General features: G+C 39.0%; 2 protein-coding genes, 1 non-coding gene and 2 gene segments (V, D, J or C); all 5 read right to left on the bottom strand.

Annotated features, from left to right (window-relative positions):
- LOC121464736 overlaps nucleotides 1-17,725 on the bottom strand; it is a 994,671-nt gene that overhangs the window by 203,776 nt on the left and 773,170 nt on the right.
- LOC121464737 (immunoglobulin lambda-1 light chain-like) overlaps nucleotides 1-17,725 on the bottom strand; it is an 840,936-nt gene that overhangs the window by 200,307 nt on the left and 622,904 nt on the right. The window lies entirely within an intron of this gene.
- Nucleotides 1-17,725, bottom strand: part of LOC121464628 (zinc finger protein 345-like) — a 218,511-nt gene that overhangs the window by 119,886 nt on the left and 80,900 nt on the right. The window lies entirely within an intron of this gene.
- LOC121465201 lies at nucleotides 9,758-9,864 on the bottom strand. The gene has a single exon (XR_005976631.1). It is a non-coding gene; the product is annotated as a U6 spliceosomal RNA (small nuclear RNA).
- On the bottom strand, nucleotides 15,838-17,530 carry LOC121464742. The segment is given in 3 exon segments: nucleotides 15,838-15,894; nucleotides 17,086-17,358; nucleotides 17,470-17,530. Coding segments are annotated over 3 exon segments (345 nt in total).

Below are 17,725 nucleotides of genomic sequence, written 5' to 3'. Positions count from 1 at the left end.
TTCACTCTGTATCCTGTGAATATCATTGATGAATAAAGAAACTGTATTGGCCTGTTGATGGGACAGAACTTAGGTAGGTGGGGAAAACAAAATGGAATGCTGGGAAAAGGAAGGCAGAGTAGGAGAGGTGCCGTGGAGTCGACACTGGAGATAGACATGCTGACACTTTGCTGGTAGGCCATAATCTCATGGTGATATACAGATTAACGAAGATGGGTTAAATTAAGATGTAAGAGTTAGCCAATAAAAAGCTAGAGCTAATGGGCCAAGCAGTGATTTAATTAATACAGTTTCTCTGTGGTTATTTAGGGGTTACGTGGCCAGAAATCAAACTAGCGGCCTCCTGCAACATGAACTTTTCAATATTCTTCTACATAATGTTTCCTACCAACACATGGAACGAAAGAACTTCCTGACTTTTAATCTGTGCTTTATATGACAGAATTAACTTTTTTAAAATTTCCCACTAAAAATGACAGGCATGTCCTTTGGTGTCATACAGTTTATCAAGTTTTCAAAATTGAGTTTCTAATAACAAGGTAAATACTTATGTGATCAAACATTTACAGGTGGATGCCACTATAAAAAAGGCATCTTCTAGAAGCTGTACTACTGTCTCCTTGCTTACAGTACTAAAATATCGAAAGAGGAGAAATATATTTATAAGTGATGACTGAAAAATTGTTTAATATTGGACTGTAGTTGCATTCATAAAGGAAGAAATATGAGTCAATGTGCAAATATCTTTAGAAATAAAAAGTGAATCAAGATGAAAGAAATATTCACAAATTCAGAAATACTTTACAAATTGTTACCCAGTTTGTTATTTCCTTGAGATGGCAGTAACAACATACAAACTTACAAACACAGGGTTGATTTCAGAGGCTTGTCTTATCTCATACTGATCTCTTGAGGATAGACTTGCAAAATGACACACTGTGCTCAGCACCCTACTGCATCTTTTTCTTTCCTTCTTGTTCCTGTAGTCTGTGAACAATTTTAGGTGATCATGGATCAGTATGTACAAAGTCTTATATATGCACATCAGTCTTCATGTTAATCCAATGTTACCTCCCTGTGTTCTCAGAGACATCCTATGTAAGTCTAGGGGACTCACTGTGCTTCAGCATGAGTTCATCTGACTAAACACATCTTCAATAGTATTTAGAATTTTATAATAGGATTATATACAGTGGTATGGAATTTGTTGCATCACCATATTTCCCTTAGGAGAAATCTGTTAACCTAAAGTCAGAGAAGAAATTATTTGATACAATATAGTAATTATATTATATAATATGTTAATTATATATGAGAAAATAATATATCAATATAACAATTATATTATAATTTATATATTATGTATTTAAGTTATAATACATATAATTTCAAATCTTTTAAAAGCTATAGAATGAATTTCTTTTTCTTCAAATGAAAACTAATATACCAATAGTTATGAAATGTGAATAAACTGTTACTTCACTTTGATTTAGTTGTAGAAAGAACATCACAGAGAATTCTTCTCTCTGGAGACCTGTTGACTCTAGTCTTACAAGCAAATACATATGGGAGGAATAAAATACTTTACTTCTGGTTTTATGCTTTTATTCTTTATTGCAACAGTTGATAAATATTTCCACTTTTCACAAATGAAGGAAGATACTTTCCTTCACATTGTTACCTATAGAGAGGTAAAATTAGGATGACAACAGTGCCTCTTCATGGAATCCTACTATTGCACAACAGGGCTTATACTCAGGCTCAAGAAAATGTGCATTTGTTGTCTCCATCTGTGTCTCACTGTGATGAGCACCACTGTAGTGTAGCATGCAGTAGCCTTCAGCACTGGCTTCAGTCTTGTAACCCTAAAGCCCTAGAACAAGATTATATTTAAGGTAAAAAGTGAAAGAATAGTGTGATGAATCAAAGCCTAGAGGCATGGTCAGGCAACTCTTGGAATCAGTGTGTAAAGAGGCGATGAGTAACTGCTAGAGACCCTCATTCCTCAGTGTCACCATAGCTTGGGAAGGAGATTCTGAAAGAAACAGCTGTTATGTGTAAGAATGAGGCAAGTAAGGATAGCAGTCATTCCAAGGCAGGACTTTTTGAGTCTCCAGGGAACTTGACAGAAAAGGAGGAAAGATGGAGAAATGAGACAGGCATCCAGGTCCTGCTTTAAATCTCCAGAGTTCCCAGGATCAACGGATGCTGCTGGTCTTTGGGGTTTTCCGGGTATTGGGAAAATGGTGACTTGGTGCAGTATGAGTCTTTTACTGTCATCATCACAACTAAATTACATCTCTTCAGCCCAGGGCACAATTCTACTCCCAGGGAGGGAGGCACTACTCTGAGGAAACACCTGTTGTGCTGTAACCTCTAATTGTGGGTGTGAACTTGGCCAAAGAGATTTAATTCCAGTTTGTAGTTATCTTCGGGTCTTGTAGGTTTCTGAGAAGTACACAGTGCCTCCTGCTCAGCTGTAGATACTTACTTCCAATATCTTCGGTATAAGTTTCTATTCCCTAATTGTAGATTCCTGAAAATAAGTTTTAGATTTGTTTTGCTTTTTGATTTATTTTTTTTAAATTATGTGTGAATGTGAAAACACACACACACACACACACACACACACACACACACACACGACACGCACAGAGGTCAGTGCTGCTGGATTCCCAGGAACTGAAATTAAAGACAGTGATAAATACCCTACATAAGTGCAAGGGATGAACTTGAATCTACTGTAAGATCAGTATGTGCTCTTAAACACTGAACCTTCTCTCCAGCTACCCAAAATACTTTAAAATTATGCAGCTCTCCCACACGTAAAATTAGTTTTAACACAGACTTGCTATATCAATGAATCTATTATGTTGTGTAAATATACTATAACAGCATAGTGGCAAATCCTCTCTTCATTCTGAAGCATAGTTTTATAAAGCCTAGTACTACTTTAATTGGTTAGTCAATTACTTTGGTTGTATCTTTTATTTAGCTATACTCAATTATTTATTTTTCTGAAATATTTTATAGAGGAAGGTTACAAATCATATACCTTTATTAAATGAGTTAAGAGTACAGTAAGTATGTAAAATAGGCTCCTGCCTGGGAAAGAGTAAGGAGGCTGGGGATTTAAAAACAAATGACTGCATTCATGTCACACCTGCTGCAGGCTGGAAGGTTTTTACAATGTTACCTTTGCTCTTGCAAAACATCACACAGGACATTCCTAAAGAGTTAACAATTTCTACATATCAGGACCATTTCTCAATAGGGATTTAGGCCCCTTTTGGTGTTGTAAAACAATTTAATACAGAAAGTAAGTTGCCATTTGTTAACAGGCTAATGTAACTCCAAAATGGAAGAGGTACAGGGACAGAAAAGTCACATAGGTCAATGACAATAAAAAAAAAGTGTGTAAATGTAACTCTGTTTATAACTTATACATTTTAATTGGTAGTATATCTCTGAAATTATCATTTGCAGAAAAGGGAACATTCTATATGTAGATCTGGAAATTTGAACTCTATATTTAGATGGAGAACATCTGATTAAGTCTTACCTGAATTTCTCTTCACTCTTCCTATACTATCTCTGGAAGGAGAATTATAAAGATACCAAAGTCATCCATTCCTATACCTTCAAGAGAGACAGTCCTGACCTGCTTCCACACACAGACAGATCTGCCTGGTTGTAGGCTTCCTTGCAAAGGATAAGCGGCTTTCAGTTATAACCTCCCACAAATGGTATGTAAAGAAGTTTCAAACGTCTCTCCCTTTTCTATGCTATTATTGGACTGGAATTTCAGAGCTTCAAAGTGTTAGCCCTCACAAATAGAGTTTTGATAGCTACAAATAGTGTTCAGAAATACTTAAATTTCTGTGGATTTTACTGTTCCCAGACTTTAGGTTCTTTATGACACTAACAGGACTACATGGAAGCTTTTTCAGCATTACCGTACTATCTCAAGTTACAGAGAGACACTAAGACAGAGAGACAGGGGGCAGATGGGCAAAAGGCCACCTTTTATGATGGGATATAACTGAACTGTTGTAGCCACTCTGTCCATGTATCTGTCTCTGTCTCTGTCTCTGTCTCTTCCTCTCCTTTGCCTCTCACGTCTCTCAAGTCTGGTCTCTCCCTTCCTTCCACATTCTCTAGTCCTTTCCTTCAATAAAAGGCACTAAAGAGAGCCCAGTGACAATGGTGTCTCCATCTCACACCTTTTTTTAAAAAAAAATTTAACAACTGTGTCAAGGAATTTGGCCTGGAGGAAACTAATATCAATCTCTAGAGCCCTTCTTTGACCCCAAGCATTTTCAAGTCCTTATTTTACAAATCAGTACCTCCCACAAGATTTGTGCCAATGCTAGCAGTCAGGGAGCCCTCCAGCTACAACAGACCTTACACCAGTTCTGAGGTCACCAACTGGGCAAGGATTGGCAGGTTGACTTCACCCACAAGCCCATTCAAAAAAAGCACCATTATTCCCTAAATCTTGTTGACATCTTTACAGGATAGATCGAGGCATTTCTGCTATCCAGGAAAACAATAGATGTGGTAGCTCTAAAACTCTTTGAGCACAGCATCCCTTGATTGACATGCCACAGACCATCCAAATGGAATACAGCACAGCCTTCACTTCCAGAGTCATTGAGTATCTTGTCTGAAGGCCTCAACTTTTCCTGGTAATTCAATATCTCGTACTGTCAACAATCTTTGTGAAAGATTGAGAGGGCCAATGGATTCATCAAAAACAGCTCACTAAGACCTACCTTGGTTAAATTTAGATTATCTTGGGCTTTTCTTTTCTCATTGTCTGTATCCACCTATCGGCAACCCCATGCATTCCTACAGACTAAGCCATTTTGAGTTCTTTTACAGAAGGACACCACTCCTGGCCTAGAAACCACACTGGTCAGGTATCTACCTTACCTATCCTGCCTAAGGTTACTTCTCTGCTCACATTTTTTTCCATTCAAAAATTTACACTTCCTCCCCTCCTCCCATTCCCCACCTGCTCCCCCTTTCACTCTCCTCCCTTTCCCTCCCTCCTTAAGAGAGGGGAGGATATCCTGCCCTGTAGGAAGTCCTCCATCCAGGCCTAAGAAGGTAGCATCCAAATGGACAAGGGAACCAAAAAGCCAGCACATGCAGTAGAAACAGGTCCTAGTGCTATTATCAATGGCTTCTCATTCTGCTCCCATTGGCAGTCATATTCAGGGAGTCTTGTTTGATCACATGCTTGTTCAGTTCCAGTCTAGCTGGATTTGGTGAGCTCCCATTAGATAAGGCATGCTGTCTCAGTGAGTGGACCTACCCATCATGGTCCTTGCTCTTCTTCTCCCTCCTTCTGCTCTTCAACTGAACCTTGGGAGTTCAGTCTGTTACTCTGATGAGGGTATCTGTCTCTATCTCCATCCATCACCAGATGAAGATTCTGTGGTGATATTCGAGATAATATCAGTGTGATAGCATGGTAAAACTAGTTCAGGCACATTCTCTGCTGCTGCCCAAGGCCCTAGCTGGGACATCCTTGTAGACACCTGGGATCCCCTCTAGAGCCAAGTCTCTTGCCAACCCTAAAATGGCTCCCTTCTCCCTTCTATGTCCCCCTCTTCCCTTCACCCATCCCCACCTTCACCCCTATCTCCAACCCCATGCTCCCAACTTTTGCCCGACGATCTTGTTTTCTTCCAATTTCCAGGAGGATCTATATATGTTTTTTGTTGGGTTTGCCTTGTGAACTATAGGCTTAACGGCCTTTGTTTATAGTTAGAGTCCACTAATGAGTGAGTACATACCATATTCATTTTTTTGAGTCTGGATTATCTCACTCAAGACAGTGTGTTCTATTTCCATCCATTTGCATGCAAAATTCAAGATGTTTTTGTTTTCCCTGTTGAGTAGTACTCTAATGTGTAGATGTATCACATTTTCTTTATCCTTTCTGCCATTGAGGCGCATCTAGGTTGTTTTCAGATTGTGGATAGTGAAAATAATGCTGATATGAACATAGTTGAACAAATGCTTTTATAGTATGATTAGGCATCTCTTGGGTATGTTTCCAAGAGTGGCATTGCTGAATCCTGAGGTAGGTTGACTCCCAATTTTCTGAGAAACTGCCACACTGATTTCCAAAGTGGTTGTATAAGTTTGCACTCCCACTAGCAATGGATGAGTGTTCCCCTTACTCCACATCCTCTCTAGCCTAAGTTGTCATTGGTGTTTTGTATTTTAGCCATTCTGACAGGTGTAAGATGGTATCTGAAAGTTGTTTTGATTTGCATTTCCCTGATAGCTAAGGAAGTTGAACATGTCCTTAAGTATCTTTTGGACATTTGAACTTCTGTTGAGAATTCTCTGTTCACTTCAGTATCCCATTTTTAATTGTGTTATTTAGAGTTTTAATGTCTAGATTCTTGAGGTTTTTTATATATTTTGGAGATCAGACCTTTGTCTGATATAAGGTTGGTGAAGATATTCTCCCATTCAGTAGGTTACCTTTTTGTCTTAATGACTGTGTCCTTTGCTTTACAGAAGCTTTTCAGTTTTAGGAGGTCCCATTTATTCATCAATGTTCTTATTGTCTGTGCTACTGGAGTTATATGTAAGATGTGGTCTCCTATGCCCATATGTTGCAGGCTATTACTCACTTTCTCTTCTATAAAGTTAAGTATGATTGGATGTATATTTAGGTCATTAATCCATTTGGACTTGAGTTTTGTGCATGGTGAGAGATATGGATCTATTTTCATTCTTCTACAGGTTGACATCCAGTTTTACCAGATCCATTTGTTAAAGATGCTTGCTTTTTTCCATTGGATAATTTTAGCTTCTATGTAGAAAATCAGATGTTCATAGGTTTATGGATTAATGACTGGGTTCTCAGTTAGATTCCATTTGCCAATGCCTCTATTTTTATGCCAATACCAAGCTGTTTTCAATACTGTAGCTCTGTAATAGAGTTTGATATCAGGGATGGTAATGCCTTCAGAAGTTCCTTTATTGTATAAGGTTATTTTGGCTATCCTGAGTTTTTTGTTTTTCCATATAAAGTTGATTATTGTTCTCTCAAGGTCTGCGAAGAATTCTGTTGGGATTTTCATGGGGATGCATTGAATCTATAGGTTGCCTTTGATAGAATTGCCATTTTTACTATTTTGATCCTACCAATCCAAAAGCATGGAAGATCCTTCCATTTTCTGGTATCCTCTTCAATTTCTTTCTTCAAAGACATAAGGTTCTTTTCAAATAGATCTGTCACTATCTTGGTTAGTGCCACCCCAAGATACTTTATGCTATTTGTGGCTATCTTGAAAGGTGATGTTTTTCTGATTTCCCTCTCCACTTTCTTTATCCTTTGGTATAAGAGGGCTACTAATTTTTTTGAGTTGATCTTGTATCCTTCCACATCACTGAAGGAATTTATCAGCTGTAGGAGTTCTCTAGTAGTGTTTTTGGGGTCACCCATATCATACACTATCATATCATCTGCAACTAACAAAAGTTGACTTCTTCCTTTCCAATTTGAATCCTCTTGATCTCCTTATGTTGTCTTATTGCCATTGCTAGAACTTCAAGCACTATATTAAAGAGATATGGAGAGAGTGTACAGCTTTGTCTTGTTCCTGATTTTAGTGGAATCATTTTGAGTTTCTCTCCATTTAATTTGATATTAGCTTTTAGCTTGCTGTATATTGCTTTTATTATATTTATTTATGATCATTGTATCACTAATCTCTCCAAGACCTTTATTATAAAGGAGTGTTAAATTTTCTCAAATGCTTTTTTGACATCTAATGAAATGATACTATGATTTTTTTTTATTTCAGTTTATTTATACGATGGATAACATTGGTAGATTTTCGTATGTTGAACCAGTTCTGAATCTCTGAGGTGAAGCCTATTTGATCATAATGGATGATTTTTTGATGTGTTCTTGGATTCAGTTTGCCAGAATTATATTGAAAATTTTTGCATTGATGTTCATGAGTGAAATTGGTCTGTAATTCTCTTTCTTGGTTGTGTCTTTATGCGGTTTTGCTATCAGGGTAACTGTAGCTCCATAAAAAGAGTTTGGTAATGACTTCTGTTTGTATTACATGGAACACATTAAAGAATATAGGTATTAGCTCTTCTTGGATGTTCTGGTAGAATTCTGCACTAAATCCAATTGGTCCTGGGCTGCTTTTTTTTTTTTTTTTTTTTTTTTGGTTGAAAGGTTTTTGAGAACAGCTTCCTCATGACTTATTGGTCTATTTAAATTGATCATCAGGTCTTGATTTAACTTTGGTATATGGTATTTATCAAAAAAATGTGCATTTCTTTTACATTTTCCTATTTTGTGGCATATAGGCTTTTGTAGTAAGACCTAATGATCCCCTCAATTTCCTCAGTGTCTGTTGTTACGACACCCCTTTCATTTCTGGTCTTGTTAATTTAAGTGTTCTCTATCTACCTTTTGATTAGTTTGGATAAGGGTTTGTCAATCATGTTGATTTTCCCAAAGAACCAGCTCTTTGGTTCATTGATTCTTTGGTTTGTTTTCTGTGTTTTTGTTTTGCTGATTTTAGCCCTAAGTTTGATTATTTCCAGTCTTCTACTCCTCCTAGGTAAGTCTACTTTTTTTTCTAGAGCTTTCAGGTATGCTGTTAAGTCTCTAATGTGAGCTTTCTCTGTTTTCTTTATGTGGGCACTTAGTGCTATGAACTTTCCTCTGAGCACTGCTTTCATAGTGTCCCATAGGTTTGGGTATGTTGTGTCTTCATTTTTGTTGAATTCAAGGAAGACTTTAATTTTTTTCTGTATTTCTTCCTTGAGCCAGGAGTGGTTCAGTAGTTGATTGTTCGATTTCCATGAGGTTGTAGGCTTTCTGGAGGTGGAATTGTTGTTAAATTCTAACTTTACTCCATGGTGATCCAATAAGACACGGGTAATTATTCCATTTTTTTTTATCTGTGAATGTTTGCTTTGTTACTGAGTATGTGATCAATGTTCAAGAAGGTTCCATGAGATGTTGAGAAGAAGGTTTCTTCTTTCCTGTTTGGGTTGTATATTCTATATATGTCTGTTAAGCCCATTTGATTGATTATATCTGTTAATTCTCTTTTTTTTCTCCGTTAAGTTTCTTTCTGGTAGACCTGTCCATTGGCAATAGAGGAGTGTTGAAATTTCCTACTATTACTGTGAAGGATTTGATGAGTGATTTGAATTCTAGCAATGTTTCTTTTACATATGTGGGTGCTTTTATATGAGGGGCATAGATATTCAGGATTGAGACTTCATCTTGAGGAATTGTTCCTGTTATGAGTATAAAGTCTCCTTTTCCATCTCTTCTCATTGATTTTAGTTTGAAGTCAATTTTGTTAGACATTAGGATAGCCACACCCTGTTGTTTCTTAGGTCCATTTGATTGGAAAACCTTTTCCCAACCCTTTACTCTGAGGTAGCATCTGACTTTGAGGTTGTGGTGTGTTTCTTGTAAACAGCAGAATGTTGGATCCTGTTTCTTATCCATTCTCTTAACCTGTGCTTTTTTATAGGTGAATTGAGTCCATTGATATTAAATGATATTAATGACCAGTGGTTGTTACCACCAGTTATTTTTTGGTGGTAGTGTTTGTGTGTTTCCCTTCATTGGGTTGTGTTTGTGGAGGGTTGTCAGATGTCTGTGCTTTTGTGGGTTTTGTTTGCTTCCTTGGGTTGTGGTTTTCCTTCTACTACTTTCTGTAAAGATGGGTTTGTGGTTACATATAAAAATATGAAAGGCTTCATGAATTTGTGTGTCATCTTTGCCCAGGGCCCATGCTAATCATCATGTTAGTGTTCCAATTTTAGTATATGTGCTGCTGAATTGAGCACCAAACATACTTTCTAAAATTTCTACATTTGAATCAGATAAGAAAAATGTCATCCATGTAATAATAGATTATAAACCTAGGAAATTGCCTATGCATAATTTTCAATGCCTTTCTGACAAAATATTGCACAGGGTGGGGCTATTGAGCATTACCTGTGCAAGGATGGTCCATTGATATTTCCTAGTAGGCTGAGAATTATTATAACTAGGCACTGTGAAGGTAAATTTTTCTTTGTTCTTTTCTTTTTCCTTTTTTTATTATTTAATTAAAAATTTCCACGTCCTCCCCCCTCCCATTTCCCTTCCGCTACCCCCATCCCCCTTCCCCTCCCTCTCCAGTCCAAAGAGCAGTCAGGGTTCCCTGGCCAGTGGGAGGTCCAAGGTCCTCCCCACTCCAACCAGGACTAGGAAGGTGAGCATCCAAACAGACTAGGCTCCCACAAAGTCATTACATGCAGTAGGATCAAAACCCAGTGCCATTGTCCTTGGCTTCTCAGTCAGCCCTCCTTGTCAGCCATGTTCAGGGAGTCTGGTTTGATCACATGCTCCATTATCCAGCTGGCCTTCGTGAGCTTTCATTAGATCAGCCCCACCATCTCAGTGGGTACGACATTGAGCCTATAATATGAGATCCTAGAGAAGCTAAATAAGAAGGTAAACCCAAAGAAAAACATAGGGTTTTCCTCCTGATATTGGAAGGAGACAAGATTGCCAGGCAAAAATTGGAAACTTGGGGGTGTGGATGGGGTGGGGGTAAGGGAAAATGGGGAGAAAAATGTGAGAAGGGGAGGATGGGAAGAGTTTGGGGGAATGGGATGATTGGGATGGAGGAAGGATGGATATGGGAATAGGGAAGTATATATCTTAATTAAGGGAGCCATTTTAGGGTCGACGAGATACTTGACTCTAGAGGTGTTCCCAGGTGTCCATGGAGATGTCCCTAGCTAGATCCTTGGGCCACTGAGGAGAGGGAGCCTGAAATGGCCCCATCCTATAGCCATACTGATGAATATCTTGCATATCACCATAGAAACTTCATCTGGCGATGGATGAAGCTAGAGACAGACACCCACATTGGATCACTGGACAGAGCTCTTTGTTCTTTTCTTGTAAATGTGTAGTGAAGGAAGTGGTGCAGGAGAATTGTCTGTATTCTGTCAATTATGTTTTAAATAAACGCTGATTGGCCAGGCAGGAAGTATAGATGGGTCAACCAGACAGGAAGTAGAGGCAGGGCAATGAGAACAGGAGAATTCTAGGAAGAAGGAAGCCCATTCTTCTCCCAGTTCTGCCCAGATCACCAAAGAAGCAGGATGTGACCTGCTCCACTGAAAAAGGTACTGAGCCATGTGGCTAGCAGAGATAAGAATAATGGGTTAATATAAGCCACAAGAGCTAATAAGAAGCCTGAGCTAATGGGCCAATCAGTTTATAAATTATGGAGACCTCTGTGTGATTCTTTGGAACCTAATGACTGCGGGAACTGGGCAGGACAGAAACTCCATCAAGCAGGCCCTCATGCTACAAGAAACAATTGTACAAAACAAAACTATGAGAGGCCATCCTTTTGGTAATAGAGAAGGCAGAGGAATTGCAGACTATAGAGAGCTTATCATTGAATAACCTTGCAGATAGCTCTAAGTTCTGTCACCATTCTCTATTTTCTGGATTTCTTTATAGAAACAAATACAAGAGAATTCCAAGGGCTGGTGACTCTTCAATATGGTGAGTGTCTAGTTGCTTTTCTAACAGCTGTTCTAGAGCCATCAACTTTTTTTTCAATTACAGGCCACTGTTTAACCCATATTGCTCTCTCACTTAACCATTTTAAAGACAGGGCTGTTAGTACCTCTGAAAGTTTATTAATTGCATTATGTTCTAGTACAGCCTGAATGGCTGGTGTCCGACATTTATACTTTCTAACATTTAAAACAGAAACACAAGTTTTAGGGGCTGCAGGAATATTAATTTGGGTATTTTATTGCTGCAATAGGTCACGACCCAACAAATAGACTGCAATATTAGCTACATATGGCCTCAGTCTTCCTTTTTACCCTTATGGTCCTACATATTCTACCAATCCCATGCTTTGTTTCACCTGAGATAGAGTTCCAATTCCTAGGAACTGAACATCTACCTCTTGAAGAGGCCAATTTGGATTCCAAGATTCTGGAGTAATGATACTTACATCCACACCTGTGTCTAGTTGGCCTTCAATAAAAATGCCATTTATACACACTCTTAGATTTGGTCTTTGATCATTTATATAAATCTGCTAGAATATACATTTTCTATGTCCTGCTGGAGCTTTTGACTCATCCTCCACCTTTATTCCATCATCCTAACCAGTATTGTTCTTACAGTAGGCAGTGGATTTTACTTTTATTTTCAAAACAGGGTTTCTCTGTAGTTTTTGTTGCTGGCAGTAGATTTTTTAAATTTTCCTGGTGAAACATGCTCTACACAGTAGCTGGGAATGACTGGCTTGTATTTCCCAATGGTATTGGATTGCCTTTTCTTTTTTTTTTTTTTTGTTGACCTACATTCATTGGTCCAATGTTTGCCTTTGTCACACTTTCTACATATACCTGAAGTCTGAGTCCTCCTATTCTTTCATTATTCCTAGAAAATTTTGTTTACAATCACTTCTCAGATGTCCCGCTATACCACGATTTAAACATTTAGTATTTTGATGTCTCTTCATACCATTGGAAACTGCTTCTCCTACCCAAGCTTCAGTATCATAGTCAAGTGTCTCAACATTCATTGAATGCAAGGTCCAATCATCCATGGGTACTGATCTGATCTTTACAGGCCCAAAGTCTCTTTTACATTCTAAGGTGGCATTCTCATAAGTGAAAGATTAAATTATTATATGTCTAACTTTTGGGTCAGTTACCCCTTAGTTAATCTTTGTAAAAAGTCTCTAAAAGTTTCTCTCAGATCATGTTCAACCCCAATATACGATTTAGCTCTCTTTCCTAGTTCCTCAATCCTGTCACAAGAATTTGAATGTGCTGTGTTACACAGGAACAATGTGTGTTCATTGTAAAGAGCTTGGTCCTAAAGATCAGAGTAAAATCTCTTGCCCAGAATTTGATCTTGGGAAATCTACAATCTTTTTGCCTTTCCCTGTTAGTCTAAAAATTTAGCTTCTTCTCTCCAATAGCACTGCCAAAGCAACTGCAGTACACTTTCTAGAACTGCTGAGATTAACTGAGTCCAGTCTTGTGGTGTTGCTTTGTTACTGGAAGTTTACATTTTGGCCATTTCTCTAACAAAAGACAAATGTATTCCATGAGATACAATTGCTTGTTTAATTTCTTTTAGATCAGCCATATGTATAGGCTCCCATATATATTCTTTGGCCACCTTGGGGTATTTTGTGCCAGATACTCTTTCTAATGATATCCCCAGAAAGGCCAGTATAACTCTGGATAAGCTATCCCAGAGTTTGGTACATACTGATGAGGCTAAATTTTGTCTTTGTACCTTTTGTCCCTGGTCATCAAATTAGATAAATTCCTCAATCTTTTCAAATCTACTACTGCCTTTTGTAAAGTCTAGATCTCTTGTCTAGTATTTTGTTCGAATGCCCTCATTAAGGATTCCAAGGTATGAAGTCTGTCCAGTAGAGACAATATCTCATCCTTGCACATCATTTTTATAGCATGCATATTACCTTCCTAGAGAGACATTATATCAGTCAAACTATCATAGCCCTTTGACAGAGTCTAATTAATACATTCAATAGTATGAATTCTCTCAGACAATGTCTGAGTACCCTCTGTCATAGACTGGATTTTGGTTGTCAAATTGGCTGTGTCCTTCTCCAGAGTGTTGAATTTTCCTTTTAATAGATTAGTATCAGTCTATAAAGATTGTATTATTTCTAAAAGTGTCACATTCTTTGCACCTATTGTCAAACCATGTTTTTAAAGGTACAATATGAAGAAAAAACTGAGTACCAATATCCAATAAATGAATGTGTCACAATAACCATTTTAGCCTTGCAGAACACAATCCATAGTATTAGCAAAAAAGTTACTAAAAGTTTCAAGAATAATGTTATCTGCCATTATATAACTTTTGAGCTTATTGATTTATTAATTACCTGTTATGAGATCTGGTAAATTGTTTTAGGTGTAACAATCTTTAGTGTCCAGCAGGTGTACTGGTTGCCAAGTTGTGACTAGTGGCACAACCTGGTGCCAGCAACAGTCCTGAGCTGCTTAGGTTTCCCCTTCCTTGGTGCTGGCTAAATACTGAGAAATATGCTTTACTTGACAAATTAAAAGCAATTATATCAATACTGTACACAGAGCGAGAAGACCAGAACTCAGGAGTCGGGAGTACAAACAAGAAGCTGTGTAGAAGCTGTGTAAGTCATCACACAGCAGGGAATGCTGGAGGGAATGCAGCAGTGGAGGAGTTGTGCAGGAGCTTGGGAAATTTTCAAGTTGCTGCATGCAATTAGCTTTGCTGTGGCACGTGTTTTTACAAAAATTTGCTCATGTAAAATCAATAAAGGTGGGTGGAAGTGGGAGACTTTCAGGACCATGGACCAGTTAGGCCTTTAGGCCATTCACCCTGTAGGTGTGGAGTCTGAATTCATATGGGCGCCAGATGATGAAGGATGCTAAAAATGCAACCCTGCACTAGCTCAGAATATAATTGAGTATAATAAAAGGTTATTTATTTAGGGGTAGACCCACAGATCAAATCTCTGCTCAACCAATGAACAGCAACCAATCACAGCAGCTGGAAAACAAAGAGAGAGGCCAGACACATGCTTTACATCAGTATATATAGTATATGAGGCCACTCTCGATTGGGTAGGTAACTTAAAGGCTACTGGCTACAGGAATTCCTACAGCAGAGTTGCCTTTGTTGTGTGGTTTTATCAAATTAATAGTAAAAGAACTAATACAGTGTACAATCTGTCACTTGAAAGGGAAGTGAGCTTTAGGGGAATAATGAAGAAACACAGAGTACTAGAAAAAGGCAGTCTTGGGGCTCTGGTCACCTTATAAAGAAATAACCAAACTGGGGAAAAAAGGGTTATGCAATTCTAAGTAAGGGCTAAAAAAGGTGGGAAAACCCAACATAATCTATCTTCAAACAGGATTGGCTGTTTTGTGATTGTGATCTAACAGTACCTCCTACCATAGGGCCTGATGTAGGATTCTGCTCAACAATGACTACAACTGTACTGCCCTGAATGCACCCAACTTCGTCTGTTCAACAAGTTGGGTTTCAGAGATTTCTCCAGTAAAGCAAGTATAATCCTGGCCTTCTCATTGAAATCCTATACAAAACAATGATGCTCTGATACACTCAAAATACAATCCACTTATAATAAATTTGTGGAATTTGTTTGTTTGTTTGTTGTTTTGCTTTTGTTTTCTATGCATGTTGTTATGTAATGTCATTGGTTATTTTAAATCTAATATGAGATTTTGAAAATGGACTCAGTCTGGACAACAGAAGGACTTTATGCTGATATAGAAGAGTCACATGTAAGAATTTTGGCAGAGACTAAATCATATGGGTGGTTTTATCCTTCCTCAAAATATCTGTGAAAGTAAGAGGAGTTCTGGAACAATAAGGAAAAGTGCATGTACATTTAAAAATAATGCTCAGCCATTATGACTTTTTTATTATTTTGTAATGAGTCTAGGGAGCCCTATCACCCTGCCTCATAAATGTTCTTTCACTGTACTTCTCAGCAATTTGCTGGAGTAAAAACAATTAGAGCCTGTGAGAAGAAAGTCATCTTACAACAAATAGACATTACTGTGAACATTGATGAGTAAAAGCTAGAATCTTAAACTCAATTCTTTAACTTCAAAAAAGAATGTTCTCCCAATAGATCAGCTCCACTGTCTAAGTGGGTGGGTGCATCCCTCGTGGTCCTGACTTCTTTGCTCATGTTCTCCCTCCTTCTGCTCCTCATTGGGACCTTGGGAGCTCAGTCCAGTGCTCCAGTGTGGGTCTCTGTCTCTATCTCCATCCATCACCAGATGAAGGTTCTATGATGATATGCAAGATATTCGTCAGTATTGATCTAGGATAGGGTCATTTCAGGGTCCCTATCCTCAACTGCCCAAGGAACTAACTGGGGACCTCGACTTGGGCACCTGGGAGCCCCTCTAGGGTCAGGTCTCTTGCCAACCCTAAAGTGGCTCCCTTAACTAAGAATTGTGGTTCTGTGCTCCCCTGTCCAACCTTCCTTTATCCCAATCCTCCTGTTTTCCCAAGGCCCGACCTCCTCCCCTTCTAACTTTTCTCTCCCCATCTCCCCTTACCCCCATCCCACACCACCCCCAAGATCCCAGTTTTCTCCCCGGCAATTTTGTCTACTTCCCATAGCCAAGAGGATAACTATATGTTTTTCCTTGGGTTTCCCTTCTTACTTAGCTTCTTTAGATTCACCTATTGTAGACTCTGTGACCCTTATTTATGGCTAGAAACCAATTATGAGTGAGTACAGCCCATGTTCATCTTTTTGGGAGCTCACCAAGACCAGCTGGACTTTGACTGAAAAAGCATGGGATAAAACTGGACTCTCTGAACATGGCGAACAATGAGGGCTGATGAGACGCAAAGGACAATGGCACGGGGTTTTGATCCTACGTAATGTGATGGCTTTGTGGGAGCCTAGCCAGTTTGGATGTTCACCTTCCTAGATATGGACGGAGGCGGGTGGTCCTAGGTCTTACCACAGGGCAGAAAACCCTGACTCCTCTTTGGACTGGAGAGGGAGGGGGAAAGGAGTGGAGGGAGGGGGAGAAGGGTGGGAGGAGGGTGCATAGGGTGGGAGGAGGGGGAGGGAAATGGGAAGCTGGGAGGAGGTGGAAACTTGTTTTTTTCCTCCTTTTCTCAATAATAATAATAAAAAAGAATGTTCTCACCTCCTCAGCCCTCTACACATGAGATTTCATTTTCATAGGCATTAATTTTATAGAGCAGTGTTCTCAGTAAAATCCTTGCCTTTCTTCTCTTTCACAAGTAGCTCAGGAGCTAGAACTATGATCTAACCCCTTGAGTTAATAAGAGGAAAATATCAAGGAGTGTGATAAGTAAAAACTTCAGATGATCCTTTTCAAAACCATAGTTTAGCCTTGCTAGCAAAAGAGGAAAACAGTTTCTGTCATGCTTCCTCATCTATCTGGGCCACTGTGTTCTCCCACTGCTATCACCTGTACCACAGTAATAGTCACCTTCATCTTCAGGCTGAATGTTGGAGATGCTTAAGTAGCGGTGAGCTCCAGAGCTAGAGCCAGAGAAGCGATCAGGGATCCCATCTGCTTTGCCATGGTTTCCATTACTGTAAACATACATCAGATACTTAGGAGCCCTGTCTGGCTGTTGCTGGTACCATGCAATACCATAGGTGCTGTGATCACTACTCAAGGTGCAGGTCAGTTTGACTGGGGCTCCCAGTGAGGCAGAGACTGTGGATGACTGAGTCAGCACAGGCTGGCAGAAAGACCCTGGAAATAAAGAAATGTATTATGTCCTGAGGTGAGAGAAGAGGAGAGAATATACTTTATTGTCAGTTGGTTTTCCTAAACTAGCACCATGGTGCAGATGATTCTACTGACCTGTACAATGAAGGAGGAAGAAGAGGAGAGGAATCCAGGCCATGGTGCAGACACCACTGAGCTCTGCTGAGACAAACATGGTGTGGGTCTGTCTTATACTTCAACATTTCTCAGAGATCTGACAGGGCCCTTCCTACAAATATGCAAATTTGTCTTGGTCAAGAAACTCTTTCTTAGGTGTTTATGTTATCAAATTTTGGGTGTCACTTCCTTCCTGAATCTGTGCAAGAGACCACAGTAGCACAGCTGCAGGGCC

This window comes from Microtus oregoni, unplaced genomic scaffold (genome assembly GCF_018167655.1).
Source record: "Microtus oregoni isolate MIOR12 unplaced genomic scaffold, Mior012 000029F_ref0000214, whole genome shotgun sequence".
Lineage (NCBI taxonomy): Eukaryota > Metazoa > Chordata > Mammalia > Rodentia > Cricetidae > Microtus > Microtus oregoni.
The sequence above is the reverse complement of the archived record's forward strand: the minus strand, read 5'-3'. Positions and strand labels throughout refer to the sequence as shown.